Raw genomic sequence first — 12,836 nt, 5'->3', positions numbered from 1 at the left:
ATAAGGACACCAGTCATATTGGATTAGGACCCATCCTAATGACTTCATTTAACCTTGATTAAAAGGTCCCATTCCCATTCTGAGGTACTGGGGATTAGGACTTCAAATATCTTCTGGTGAAGTCAAAATTTAACCCATAGACTTAGTGTATGTATTTGGAAAATGTACATAATAATACCTCTTTCATTGTATTGTTAAGAGAATGAAGAGGGATCATTAAAATGCTTATTGCAAACTATTTTAATATTATTTCTTAGAATCTTTTATTGTGATATTTTGGTTTTTTATTATTTAATTTGTCCACCCTTATTTTCCTTTTCCTTATTTCTCCTTCTCTCTTATCCATGAAAAATTAATGATTATATGCACAGCACTGGAACAGACACTGAGGTATATTAATACATATCCACGAAACAGTTTCTACCTCCTAAAATTTTGTGGGATATTTCCTCACATACAACAGGCAAGACCTAGACATCAAAAAGAATGATTCAAATAACAATGATAAATGAGCTGTGGGTACAGAAGAATTTAAAAAGTAGCTGACATCTGGGATGGGTGTTACAGGATTTTGGAAGACAGTGTTTGGGATAGGTGGCATTCCATTAAGAGAAAATGGCAAGAATACAGGAGGAGAAAGTCACTAACTGCATTTGAACAATGAAAATACCCCCGATTTGCTATAGGTGAATATAGGAATTAGTACAAAGGCTGGAAAAAGGGTCATGGGTGCTAGCTGAATGGTATGGACTTTATCACAAAGTCAGTGAAGATGCTGTGGAAGAAACTGAGAAGTGCTATGAACAAAGCAGCATTTCTCCAAGATAAATCTGATGCTTGAATGCAGGACAAACTAGAGGAGGAAAAATAACAGAGTTGGGAAACCCATCAAAAGGCTTTGTTGGTACTCCAGGAATTCATGAGTGCCTAGATAGGAGTGAACACCACAGAAGAAAAGTGAAAATGGTGTACACAGAAGATAAATGAGTCAAAACTGCATGAAGCTGGGCAAGAGATTACACATGAGGAAGAAAGGAAGGCATTGAAAGTAACTACTAACATTGGATTGTCCGGTCCGTTATCAAAGGAATGAGACTGAGACAAAGTTATTCTTCTGATGCTGGCCCAGGGCTCGTCGTTTGATCCCGGACAAGCCCCCACATGTTGGGTCCATTATCAAAGGAGTGAGACTGACGTGGAGTTAAGGTTTAACAAAAATTTTATTCTTATGCCAAGCATCAGCATCAGGAACCAGACTGACTGGTCAGGGCTGCCTCCGAAGAGGGCAACCACCCCTTGGTCTTACAGGCTAGTTTTATAGGGCACAACCACAGACGTCTACATATGTGGCTTTGGCTGATTGGATGTTTCCACCTGTCCGGCCTTGTTTTAGGTGTTGTGCTTTAGTAACAGTTACCTGGAACCGAGAGCAAGCGTTGAGACATTTATTAAACAAAATGGCCTTGTTTCAGGTGTGTTTTAGCAACAGTTACCTGGAACTGACATCAGTAACTGCTGAGGCTTTTATTAAACAACAAAATATCTACCTAGACAACATGGAGTCACTATGGCTAAGTAGGCCCAGGTAGGCCCTAGGGGTTTAACAGTTTTAGCATGGAATCGGCCCCAACAGTATAAAGAGGAATGTGGGAAAAAAGGAAACAAGGAAATAAAAAGAGCCAGTGTGGGGAGGAAATAGTTTAGCATCACTTGAGTAAAATTTGAGAGGCTTGCAAAATAGGGCCAAACAGTCCAAGTAAATATAGAAATGGCCGACTTGGGATTAGAATAGAGACCAGGACTGAACAGATTGAGGAGTCATGTACAAAGGACAAGACAGAATTAGTAATGGAGTACTCTCCTACAAAGGCTATAAAGAGAGAATTACACTGTCATAAACTAATATCTTTGGTGAGGATCACATTTTGGAGCAGGAGGAACGGGAAGACAAAGATTAGAACAAATTATTAGAGTTGAAAGAATTCAGAGGAATATCAGGAAAAGAATGCAAAAGATGAGATTGAGAGGAAAAGTGCTAAAGAATAACAGTCGAAGAGAAATTCTATGTATCTCTATTTATAGGCATTTTATCTTTGCACTTAAAAATATTATAAATTGTAGGCAGGAACTCTTTTACCCATGGGTCCTGTCCCGGAGCTTTAATAAAATCACCTTTCTGCAACAACAAAAATGTTATAATAAATGTAGGGCAAAGAATTATTTATTCATCTTCTAGGTGAAAGTTTGGTAAGGGTCAACTTCTTCAGTCTCATCCTCTCTTCAGCAATGCTTACATTCCAGGAGTACCTCCAAGACCCAAGCTCCCTCCTCACTGAAGATCTCTGCACACGGGGTTCCTTAACTCTGCCAAGAATACTACTTCCCCCATCTTTTACAAAGTTAACTGCCTCCTGATCTGTTTTTCAAAGAGACCATCTAAGACCTCTCCCCCCCCCCCAGTAAAAATTAGGTTATCTTGTTACATTTTCTTCCTTAGCTTTTCTGTGGCACTTAATAAGTATAAAGCAATACAGGTGTGGTTATTTAATACCTCTATCTACCATTACATTAGCAAAGTCCATGAAAGGTGATGTGTCCCAATTGTTCATCCCACTCCTAACATCATGAAAGACACAGGGGTATCTGTATATACAATAAACACAGTATCTATATACACAATAAATATGTGTTGGACGAATATTTCAGTAAAAACTACAAGCAAACAAGCTAAGCAGAACAAAACAGAGCACACCTGTTTATCTTTTAGAATCAGTTGTAATAGGGGCCTGCTCATCTGTAGCCAGAATCAGCAATCTCCGAGTTATCAAACCAAATTGCACAGTACGCCAAAACAGCATGATTATGGTAAACATCGTAGATAATTCCACAATAGATTATACCCATATTCCGTGTGTTAGTACTGAAATTCTTACTACAGATTTCTCCATAACACGTGAAAACACACACCCTGGCTGAAAATGCTATGAAGAGCAAGTACAAAATGGGTCTGTCTGGCTCCAGGAGGTTAGGAACTCCACACCCTCCCGCTGCATCAGGCTAGCTAGTATAGGTGGTGGCTCGGGACGGATCCCTGCTGAGACGGGAGCAAATGCAATTTTTATTCCGTTCTCGAAGAAGGAAATAGAGGGCGTGGGGGGGGGGATTAGGTGGGAGACCCCAGGCTGCAACAGGGCTACTGTCATAATGTGGAAGGCCCCAACAGCTTACACTGACCTAGAGTAAGGCCACCAGATAGGGAACTAGCAGCTCCAGGTGTGGGAGATAACAAATTTTGAGACCTAGGGCCCGCCCAAGTCGCGCCAGCTTCTGCCTTGGAACAGCAGCAGCTGCTCGGGGTGGAAAGCTCGGGGCCCCAGTACCCCTCGTACCTTGCTTGACTCGGGGCTCCCTGGTGCAGGCGGCAGCGGCTGGGGGCGGCCTGGCCACGGACTTCTTGTTTTGGGCCTCCCTAAAAGCTCCGGCCTCGGCGGATTTGGCTCTGGAAGCAGACACTGCGGCCCGGACCGCCGCGGCTCCCGGTGCCTTGTGTTTCTTGTTCTTGCCTCCCATGTTGCAGCTCTGGCAAAAGGAGCCTCCGTCCTCGTCCCGGAACTCCCGCAGCACCGCCTCCAAACGCTCTTTACATTCCCCGGGTCCCACGCCGCCAACCTGCGTCCTCCATCCGGGCTTCTCGGGCCTGGGCGGTCGCTGCCTTACAATTGGTCCGACTCGCCACGGTTCCGCCTCCTCCCCGCCCTCTAAGTGTCTGCGGCGTGCCGGGCCCTCTCTCCACGTTCAGCCAGGGAGCGGGCCGCCCAGTAGTGGTCGGAAAGGAAAAGTCGGAAGAGAAGAAGTCAAGGAAGAATTCTGGGGGTTGGGGTTGTATGAATAGACTACTTGGGGCGACAGCTGAAGCTTCCCTTGGCGTCGCTGTCGGTGCGCTCGCAGAGCATCGTGGGTAGTAGGGAGCTTGGGTCTCCCAGCTCCGGAAGATGGCGGACGCTTTCGGAGATGAACTGTTCAGCGTGTTCGAGGACGACTCGACCACGGCGCCAGGAACTAAAAAAGACAAGGAGAAAGAAAAGGGGAAATGGAAGGGGCCTCCGGGGTCTGCGGAAAAGGGCGGGTAAGGAAGATGTCAGGAGGTTTTTTTTTTTTTTTTTTTCCTTTCCTCAATGCTGGTGGGGAGAAAATACAACGTTCTTTCGTAGACCATGAGCACCTGGAGTGTACATTGAGTGGTACATATATACAGACTGATGGCAAGTGTAGAGGTTTGGGGGAAATGTTGAGCGGGGAGGAAGACTGTTGGTTTGGTGAATCGGGATTTTGGCGTCCCCCGGTGTCCGCATGCAGCGTTGAGCATCTGCCACTGCAATTCCTTAACGCCTGAGTTGCTGACTCCGCCGGTGTACGCCATGAGGTAGGGAGGGGAGATGGGAGGTAAGGTATTTCTTAGGTTTGTACCCCACGATACCTGGCACAGTCTTTAAAATGAGACTAGTGACCAGTTCAGTAAAGGGTTAAGGAGCTTAGAAAACGTGACTTGGATTGACTTGGTACTGGCAAACAGCAGCAGGAGAAGGGAGAGAAATTTAATCTCCACGCTTTCGTTTTTTGCCCATAAAAAGAACGTGAGCGTGCCCACTACTGAGATTGTGAGGATTAAGTGAGATAATGTACGTTGAGCACCTAACGGGGCTTAGTACTAATACATTGTCAAAAGCTGGTTATCGTTGAGTTTACTAAGAAAATTTTTAAAGCTTACCGATTCCTAAACCTATATACAGACTGATGGATAAAACTACCTTAAAGTGTACGGAATTGTTTATAGTAGGACAAGAAAAAGTTAATACGTGAATTAAAATAAGATGGTTCTAAATAAAAAAGTAAGATGATTCATTGTTTATCAACAAAATTTAATGTTGACTGGAGGAGGTATCAGGAGAGTAAATGAAATTACGCATGATTTTGCTCTCAAAGAATTTTTAGTCCTGATAGAACATATTTTAAAGGTTAGTAGGTGATAGAGTAAGTTGTGCATACAGTTAATCGTTCTGCAGGTTCAGTAAAGAGATCTCTATTTGTATTATTCAGGGAGCTTACATGCAAGAGGGAAATGATTTGTTACTCATGGGCAGATTTATTTTTTTACAGATTGGTGTAGAGGCAGTGTTGGCTTAGGGACAACAAGAGATAAAACTGAGAATAAAAACTGGTTTTAGATTGTGAAGGATCTTGACTATCAAGCACCTGAATTTTAATTTCATTTTTAAACGCTGATGAATTAGATTTTTGTGGGGTTTTTTTCCCCCCTAATTTACTGATTAGGGTAAGTAAAGTGCTAGTTTAGGAAATTAACGTGGTAGTGGTTGTCAGAGTATATTGAAAGAGGAAAGACAACAAGAATAAGAAAGTAAATTAAGGAAGTATTTTAGTTTAGTCAGTTAGGAAACGAATCTCAAGTCAGGGGATAGCAGAAGGAAGGAAAAAGAAAGGTGCAAAATGTTAGGAAGAAAAGTGACAAGTCTTAAGAATGGAACAGGCCAGAACCATGGAAAGGGAGTCAAAAGAGACATTTTGATCTGGATATCCGGGAGAAGAAATATAAGGAAATTTACAGGTGCTTTTAATTTGAAAATGAAGTTAATTTGACTTGAGACAAAGTTATGATAGTATATCCATATAGAGGTTTCCGGGGGGCAATTTTAATTAGGTTTTGGGCAAACCTCAGAACTGGAAGTATACATTTGGATGGTACTGCTTGAGTTGGAGGTACATGTGGGCAAGTACTGAAGATAAGGATTAGAGAAACAGAACAGTCAGGAGTGTGAAGTGTCAGGTAAGTAGGAGTGAAAGTAGAAAAATAGTCTTTTTCATTGATTTGGAAGGAGTTGGGAGAGTTTGGGGGTACATTTCAGGGAAAATGAGAAAGAGGACACGTTTATGCCTTTTATTTTTTTTCCAAATAGGAATAATTAGTAGTTACTATAGTTTGCACAACGCAATACAAGTAATTGCCGACTTTAGTAAATACTGTGCTTCAAAATTTACTAGGGTAAAATTAACTCACTTTGTCCAGTACAGCTTACCAAGTGAAACTTTGTAGGATACAAAAGTTTTACATTTTAATTTTACTAGGAAATACATGAACATTAGAGAAGGGAAATGAATAAGAAAATATAGAACACTAGGGATTTAAGGAATTTATTTATTAACATTTCTAGCTAGACCTACTCTTCTAAGTGGTTTTAGGAAAAAAACCCAATTTGCCAGATTCCAACTATCACACTATGATAATTATTATTCATAACATAATATACATGGTTCTTATCCAGCTTAGGTAACATAGGGCAAATCGTGGAATTTAGAGAAACTTTTTGCGTATTTTATACTCTAGATCAAGTGGATACTTTTTAAAGAAACTTAATATTTTGAAAATTGTTAATATATGGCTGGAGTGTGGGAGAGCATGGAGAGAGACCAGTACGAAGAACTCCATGTATCCATACCATCTTCAGCAATATAAAGTCATGGTTCTTCTATTCCTACACCCCCCCTATTTTTTTTAATAAGTTGAATGCTGTTCATCATACTGTTTTTCCCCAGATGTTTCAGTTGCATCTTACTGATAATGATTTTTTTCTAGCACAATTTTTTTTTTTTTTTAAGATTTTGTTTATTTATTTGACAGAGAGAGAGTGAGAGAGGGATTATAAGCAGGAGGAGTGGGAGTGGGAGAGGCAGGCTTCCTATTGAGCAGGGAGCCCTATGTGGGGCTCCATCCCAGGATCCTGGGATCACAACCTGAGCTGAAGGCAGACGCTTAACCACTGAGCCATCCAAGCACACCTTTTTCTAGCATAGTTATCATGCCATTACTATATCCCAGAAAATTTACATCATTTCCTTAATATCATTGAATATTCAGTCCAGAATGAGAAATCTCCAGTTGTCTCAAAGGTACTTTTTTGTGCTTGGTTTATGTGAATCAGGATTCAGGCAAAGCTCATCCACTGTTGCGGTTGGTACATCCCCGAAGTCTTATTCTACAATAGTTTCCCTCTTTTTTTCTTATGGCATTGATGTCTTTTGGAGGGATAGCTGAGTTGAAGAACCAGGTCCTCTGTCCTCTATAGTCTCTAAAACCTGAATTTGCTTTACACAACAAGCTCTTATATCCTTAAGTATTTACTGTTAATTGTCCTTACATCCAAAGCTTTAACTGTGTAGTATATATAATACCTGCTATGCCCCTGTAGGTGTTACACACTTAAATCGTAGTCAGAATTGAGAAGTGCTCTGAATATACAATATACACCAGCTTTTGAAAAAATGCAAACTATCCCATTAATTTTTATCTTTTTTTTTTTTAAATTAATTTATTTATTTGACAGAGATCCCAAGTAGGCAGAGACACAGGCAGAGAGAGAGGAGGAAGCAGGCTCCCTGCTGAGCAGAGCCTGATGCGGGGCTCCATCCCAGGACCCTGGGATCATGACCTGAGCTGAAGGCAGAGGCTTTAACCCACTGAGCCACCCAGGCGCCCCCCCATTAATTTTTATCTTGATGTATATTGAATTGGTAGTATTTTTTATACATCGGATTAAATGAAATATATTAAAACTGATTTTAATACTTTTAATATGGTTAGAAATGTAAAATTACATGTGAAGTCTGCATTGTATATGTATTTATTTATTGGACACTGCTGATAGTAGAGAGTTAATAAGATTCAGCTTACATAGGAATAATTCATAGTGCTGCTTTGCCCTTCAATTGCATTACATCATAAGACATACGTAGTTTTTAAGATGGGTGAGTGGGTTAAAAAAGATGAACCTTCAGATTTTCACATAATAGCTTTAGCGTGCTTTGCTATTTTATTTCTGTGGTAGTTGGCAAAATGGTGATTTTTTTTTTCTATTTTGTCCTTTCTGCATTTATTACCTCAAATTCATCTTTAAAAAAGAAAATTCTCTTATCAGCAGTTTACCCTGAAATGCAGTTCATAGACAAAAAGCAGGAAAATGCTTGATTCTTGATCGGTTTGAGGAGAAATGAGTTGTGCCCTAAGGTACTTCTCATGGTGACCAAATGGGTGTATGATTATATGTTAAGTTTTTTTTTATTTTTTAATTTTTTTTATAAACATATATTTTTATCCCCAGGGGTACAGGTCTGTGAATCACCAGGTTTACACACTTCACAGCACTCACCAAAGCACATACCCTCCCCAATGTCCATAATCCCACCCCCTTCTCCCAACCCCCCTCCCCCCAGCAACCCTCAGTTTGTTTTGTGAGATTAAGAGTCACTTATGGTTTGTCTCCCTCCCAATCCCATCTTGTTTCATTTATTCTTCTCCTACCCCCTTAACCCCCCGTGTTGCATCTCCACTTCCTCATATCAGGGAGATCATATGATAGTCGTCTTCTTGACTTATTTTGCTAAGCCTGATACCCTCTAGTTCCATCCACGTCGTCGCAAATGGCAAGATTTCCTTTCTTTTGATGGTTGCACAGTATTCCATTGTGTATATATACCACATCTTCTTGATCCATTCATCTGTTGATGGACATCTAGGTTCTTTCCATAGTTTGGCTATTGTAGACATTGCTGCTATAAACATTCGGGTGCACGTGCCCCTTCGGATCACTACGTTTGTATCTTTAAGGTAAATACCCAGTAGTGCAATTGCTGGGTCATAGGGTAGTTCTATTTTCAACATTTTGAGGAACCTCCATGCTGTTTTCCAGAGTGGTTGCACCAGTTTGCATTCCCACCAACAGTGTAGGAGGGTTCCCCTTTCTCCGCATCCTCGCCAGCATCTGTCATTTCCTGACTTAATTTTAGCCATTCTGACTGGTGTGAATATGTTAAGCATTTTGATGAATGAATGGATTTTTGTGATTTTGGTATGTTGCACTCGTCTGCACTCTTTTTTTAATCTTTTTTCTTTTTTAAGCTTTATTGGTGTATATTTAAAGTATCCTAAATCACAACCACAATCAAGGTAACGTTTCCAAGACCTCTAAATATTTTGCACGCCTTTTTGTAATGCATTCTCTCTCCAGCCCTGCTTCCAGGCAACCCCTCATCTTTCTGGCACTGGAAAACAACTTGTATTTTCTAGAATTCAATTTAAATGGAATACTACAGTGTATATTCCTTTTTTGCCTGTTTTCTCATAGTTAGTGCTTCAGAGATTCACTCTATTGAGGCATGTGTCTCCAGTTCCTCTTTTCAGTTTTATGGAGATAACATATATATTTATACCTTCATGTTTTGGTGGACACTTGAGACATTTGCATTACTATTTTTGATATTCCTACCAATGAGTGCTCTTTAAATTGGCACTTGTGTTCTTCTGGCAAGCTTAGTCAGGCTTTGATAGCCTCTGTGCTTTTTGGCAAAAGATTTTCTAGACTCATAAAATGCTTTTTGAGTCCAAACCTGGAATCTGATCTCTCCAAAGAGTCTAGTTCCTTATAGAGGAAAATGTTATTTGGTGCTTAGAGTGCTCATTGCTTCTGGATTTCATTGCTTTTAGGCCTCTAGAGTGGAATGAACTGGGGAATCACTGTTTTTAGAAAAAATAAAGTGCATACTGACATTTACAGTGTAATTAATGTTACAGAGGTTTTATTTGGCTTTGATTTTGATAATTGTATGCCCTTTTTTGTGGAAAATCTTCATACCTAATGATAATTACATATTTAAATTTTATTCTTGTAATAGTCAAAAATAACAATATATTATTGCTATTCAGAATAGAACATTGAATAGTTTGTGGTTCTAATATGCGATTCTTTTTGTCCTTAGAAAAATACATCATACTGACAAGGAAAATACTTTTTAGTAGTTCCTTTTCTAAATGTTTGTGCTACCAATTTGATATGTATTGGGTTCATTTGTTTCAATTTATTTTCTACTTTTGAGGATTGCCAGGAATTTAATTTTTAAGAAATTATGTAAAACATTATTTTACAATTCCAAAATCATAAGTATAAAACAGAACATCCTTGCTTTTATCTTTGTGTCTTCTGGTCTGTTTCTCTCTGCCCTTGAGTTATGGGTTTCTTTTCATTATTTCTTTCTGAAAATACTCATGTGCATGTGCATATCTGTGTCTGCCTTCTCCATCCACTATTACACAAAAGATGCCATATAAGAACTGTTTTTCATCATTTTTCGCTTAGCGTGATGAAACAGACATAACTCCATGTTAATATATTAACTTTCTTTTTTATAGCTGCATGGTTTTAATTCCTTATGTGGATGTAATGTTTATTCTTTTGATATTGGGTTATTTTCAGTTTTATACTATTACAGGTAGCCGTGTACATGTTTGTCTTTTTAAAAATTTGTTTAAGATTTTATTTATTTATTTGACAGACACCGAGAGAGGGAACACAGGCAGGGAAAGTGGGAGAAGTAGGCTTCCGCTGGGCAGGGTGCTTGATGTGGGGTTTATCCCAGGACTTGGGGGTCATGATCTGAGCTGAAGGCAGATGCTTAATGACTGAGCCACCTAGGCACCCTCCTTTTTTTTTTTTTTTTTTTTTTTTTTTTTTTTTTTTTTTTTAGTTTTGAATTTTTTTGCCATTTTTTCTTTGGGGTAGATTTCTACAAGTGGAATTACGAGGTTAAAGAGTAAACGTATGTAATTTTGCTGGGTGTTGTCAAAGTTTCCACAGGAGATGTACCATTTTTGTTTTCAACGGTGTGGCAGGCAGAATGGTGCCTCTCTTCTCTACCCCACAGTGGGGTCCACATCTCAGTCCTGAGAACAATTACCAGAATTAGAAAATTAACACTGATACAGTGCTATTATCTAGTCTACAGACATATTTTGCTAGTAGCATTAATATCCTGTATAAGAAAATGATTCTATGTAGGAGACCATGATGTGGTTGTCATGTCTAGAAATAACATTTTCTTGCAGTTTCAGTAAATCAAAAACTTAGTCTTCTGGAAGCTTGACTGGCTCACTTGCTAGAGTGTGCCACTCTTGATCACAGGGTTGTAAGTTCAAGCTCTGGACTGGGTGTAGAGATTACTTTTAAAAATTAAATCTTGGAAAAAAAATAAACTTATTCTTAAAGAGTAACCTTGTTATCTATGAACTTTTTATTTCCATCTTTCTGTTTAACTCAGGTGTTTCAAGTGTGCAAGTTCCCCATGTGACTGACATACCAAGCTATAAGAGAAATAATTAATTCGAGACCTAGAAGTCTAACATACAGTAATGAATAATATAGCTCTTCTGAAGGAACGTGTTCTATAAATTTAGGTTTTAAGTTTCTCAAGGTTATACAAACTAAATGTTTTTGTTTTGTTTTTCACCATAAGTTTCCATTGTAATGGTTTTATTACATTATAGTTATATGGTTTTAATTGTAATGGTTTTTTTTTTTAAAGATTTTATTTATTGATTTGACAGGCGAGATCACAAGTAGGCAAAGAGGCAGGCAGAAAGAGAGGGGGATAATCAGGCTCCCTGACAAACAGAGAGCCCTGATGCGAAGCTCTGTGAAGCACTATCCCCGGACCCTGGGATCATGACCTGAGGGCAGAGGCTTTAGCCCACTGAGCCGCCCAGGCACCCCACTTGTAATGGTTTCAATTGTAACGGTTTTATTGATGCTTAATAATTCAAGGATAGAATAGTAGAATGTTAGAACTGGAGGGATTAGATATCATCCAAATGTCTTACTTTACTGAGGCCCAAGGATATTGATGGCTTGTCCAAAAGAGATTCACCAAAGTAGTCAGCAGGAAACATGGGACAAGAGTAGAGTGAATACCTTTCTGACTAAATTGGGAGTAATAGGATTTATAAATTTCAGGTTTTGCTAAGTGTCAAAGAAGGAACTTTTTTATGGAAAGATTGTTCAAGCATACAGATCATTATTATTTGTTATTCTTTTAAAAAAAATCAACATTTCTCTTTAAGTAAAACATAAAAAGAGAAATGTAGAAGTCCTTAAGCTGAACATACTGATGTAATTCTCATTTGGAAGAAAATATAAAATATTTCAGATATCCTTTTTTTCCTCCAGAAAAAGTGACTATCCTGAAAACATACTATTTTTTTTTCTGTTTGTGAATATAATGTAAATGGAATCATTCAGAATATATGCCTTTGTGTCTGACTTTGGCTCAGCATCGTTCATGGAATTCATGATGGTACCTGTCTCAGGTTGAATGCAGAAACAGATGTGGGCTCCAGATGTATTCTCTTAAGCCAGACATTAAAGAAATATGTAAAAATAAAAAACAGTGCTGCTCTTCTCATTTTGAAAATACTTACTTTTTATCAGATGGTATTTATGATAATATTACAGTTTTGTTATGACTTTTAGAATGAAGTAAATTTTTTAAAAATTCCCAATTTTAATATCTGATGTGATAAATACCAGTAGGTATAACTACATAAGCAAAGTTCTTTGAAATCTTCCATCATTTTTAAGACTTGCAAAGAATTCAGATTTCAAAAATTTGAGAGCCACTGATTGAGTATAGCCTAATTTTCATTTTCCATGTGAGTACTTACTTTGAGCTTAATTTCATATGCTTACTGGCCAATTGGATATCTTCTTCTGTAGAATCCCTGTTCAGGTCTTTTATTTATTTATTTATTTATTTATTTTTAAATTTGTAATCACCTCCATATTTTATTTAGATATGTAACTTTTGTCAGTTATATGTGGTTCAGATGTCTTCTTTGTCTTGTTCCTTACTCTGTTAACGATATCTTTTGATTAATAGAAATTCTTAGTTTTAATGCACTCCAACTTATCAAACTTAATTTTTGATTAGTAATTCGATGT

The 12,836-nt window shown here is 38.6% G+C and overlaps 2 protein-coding genes across 5 annotated transcripts in view; one reads left to right on the top strand and one right to left on the bottom strand.

The window, feature by feature from the left end:
• Positions 1-3,716, bottom strand: part of DHX29 (DExH-box helicase 29) — a 58,427-nt gene extending 54,711 nt beyond the window's left edge. For all 3 annotated transcript variants that reach the window (XM_004744651.3, XM_045075324.1, XM_045075325.1), the window contains exon 1: positions 3,390-3,716. In XM_004744651.3, the coding sequence (XP_004744708.1) occupies positions 3,390-3,570 (181 nt within the window). In that variant the 5' untranslated portion in view covers positions 3,571-3,716. The remainder of the gene's footprint in view (positions 1-3,389) is intronic.
• A 57-nt stretch (positions 3,717-3,773) lies between these two features.
• The window catches only part of MTREX (Mtr4 exosome RNA helicase), a 97,823-nt gene continuing 88,760 nt past the window's right edge, over positions 3,774-12,836 (top strand). The window contains exon 1 of one of the 2 annotated variants that reach the window (XR_006605332.1): positions 3,774-4,126. Coding sequence is in view for 1 of the 2 variants with exons in the window: in XM_004744652.3 (XP_004744709.1) it covers positions 3,993-4,126 (134 nt within the window). In the remaining variant the exon portion in view is untranslated. The remainder of the gene's footprint in view (positions 4,127-12,836) is intronic. The other variant, XM_004744652.3, reaches the window with a different exon arrangement.

This window comes from Mustela putorius, unplaced genomic scaffold, assembly GCF_011764305.1.
Source record: "Mustela putorius furo isolate JIRA1106 unplaced genomic scaffold, ASM1176430v1.1 tig00000145_pilon_pilon_pilon, whole genome shotgun sequence".
Taxonomy (NCBI): domain Eukaryota; kingdom Metazoa; phylum Chordata; class Mammalia; order Carnivora; family Mustelidae; genus Mustela; species Mustela putorius.
This window is presented reverse-complemented; position numbering and strand designations above follow the sequence as displayed.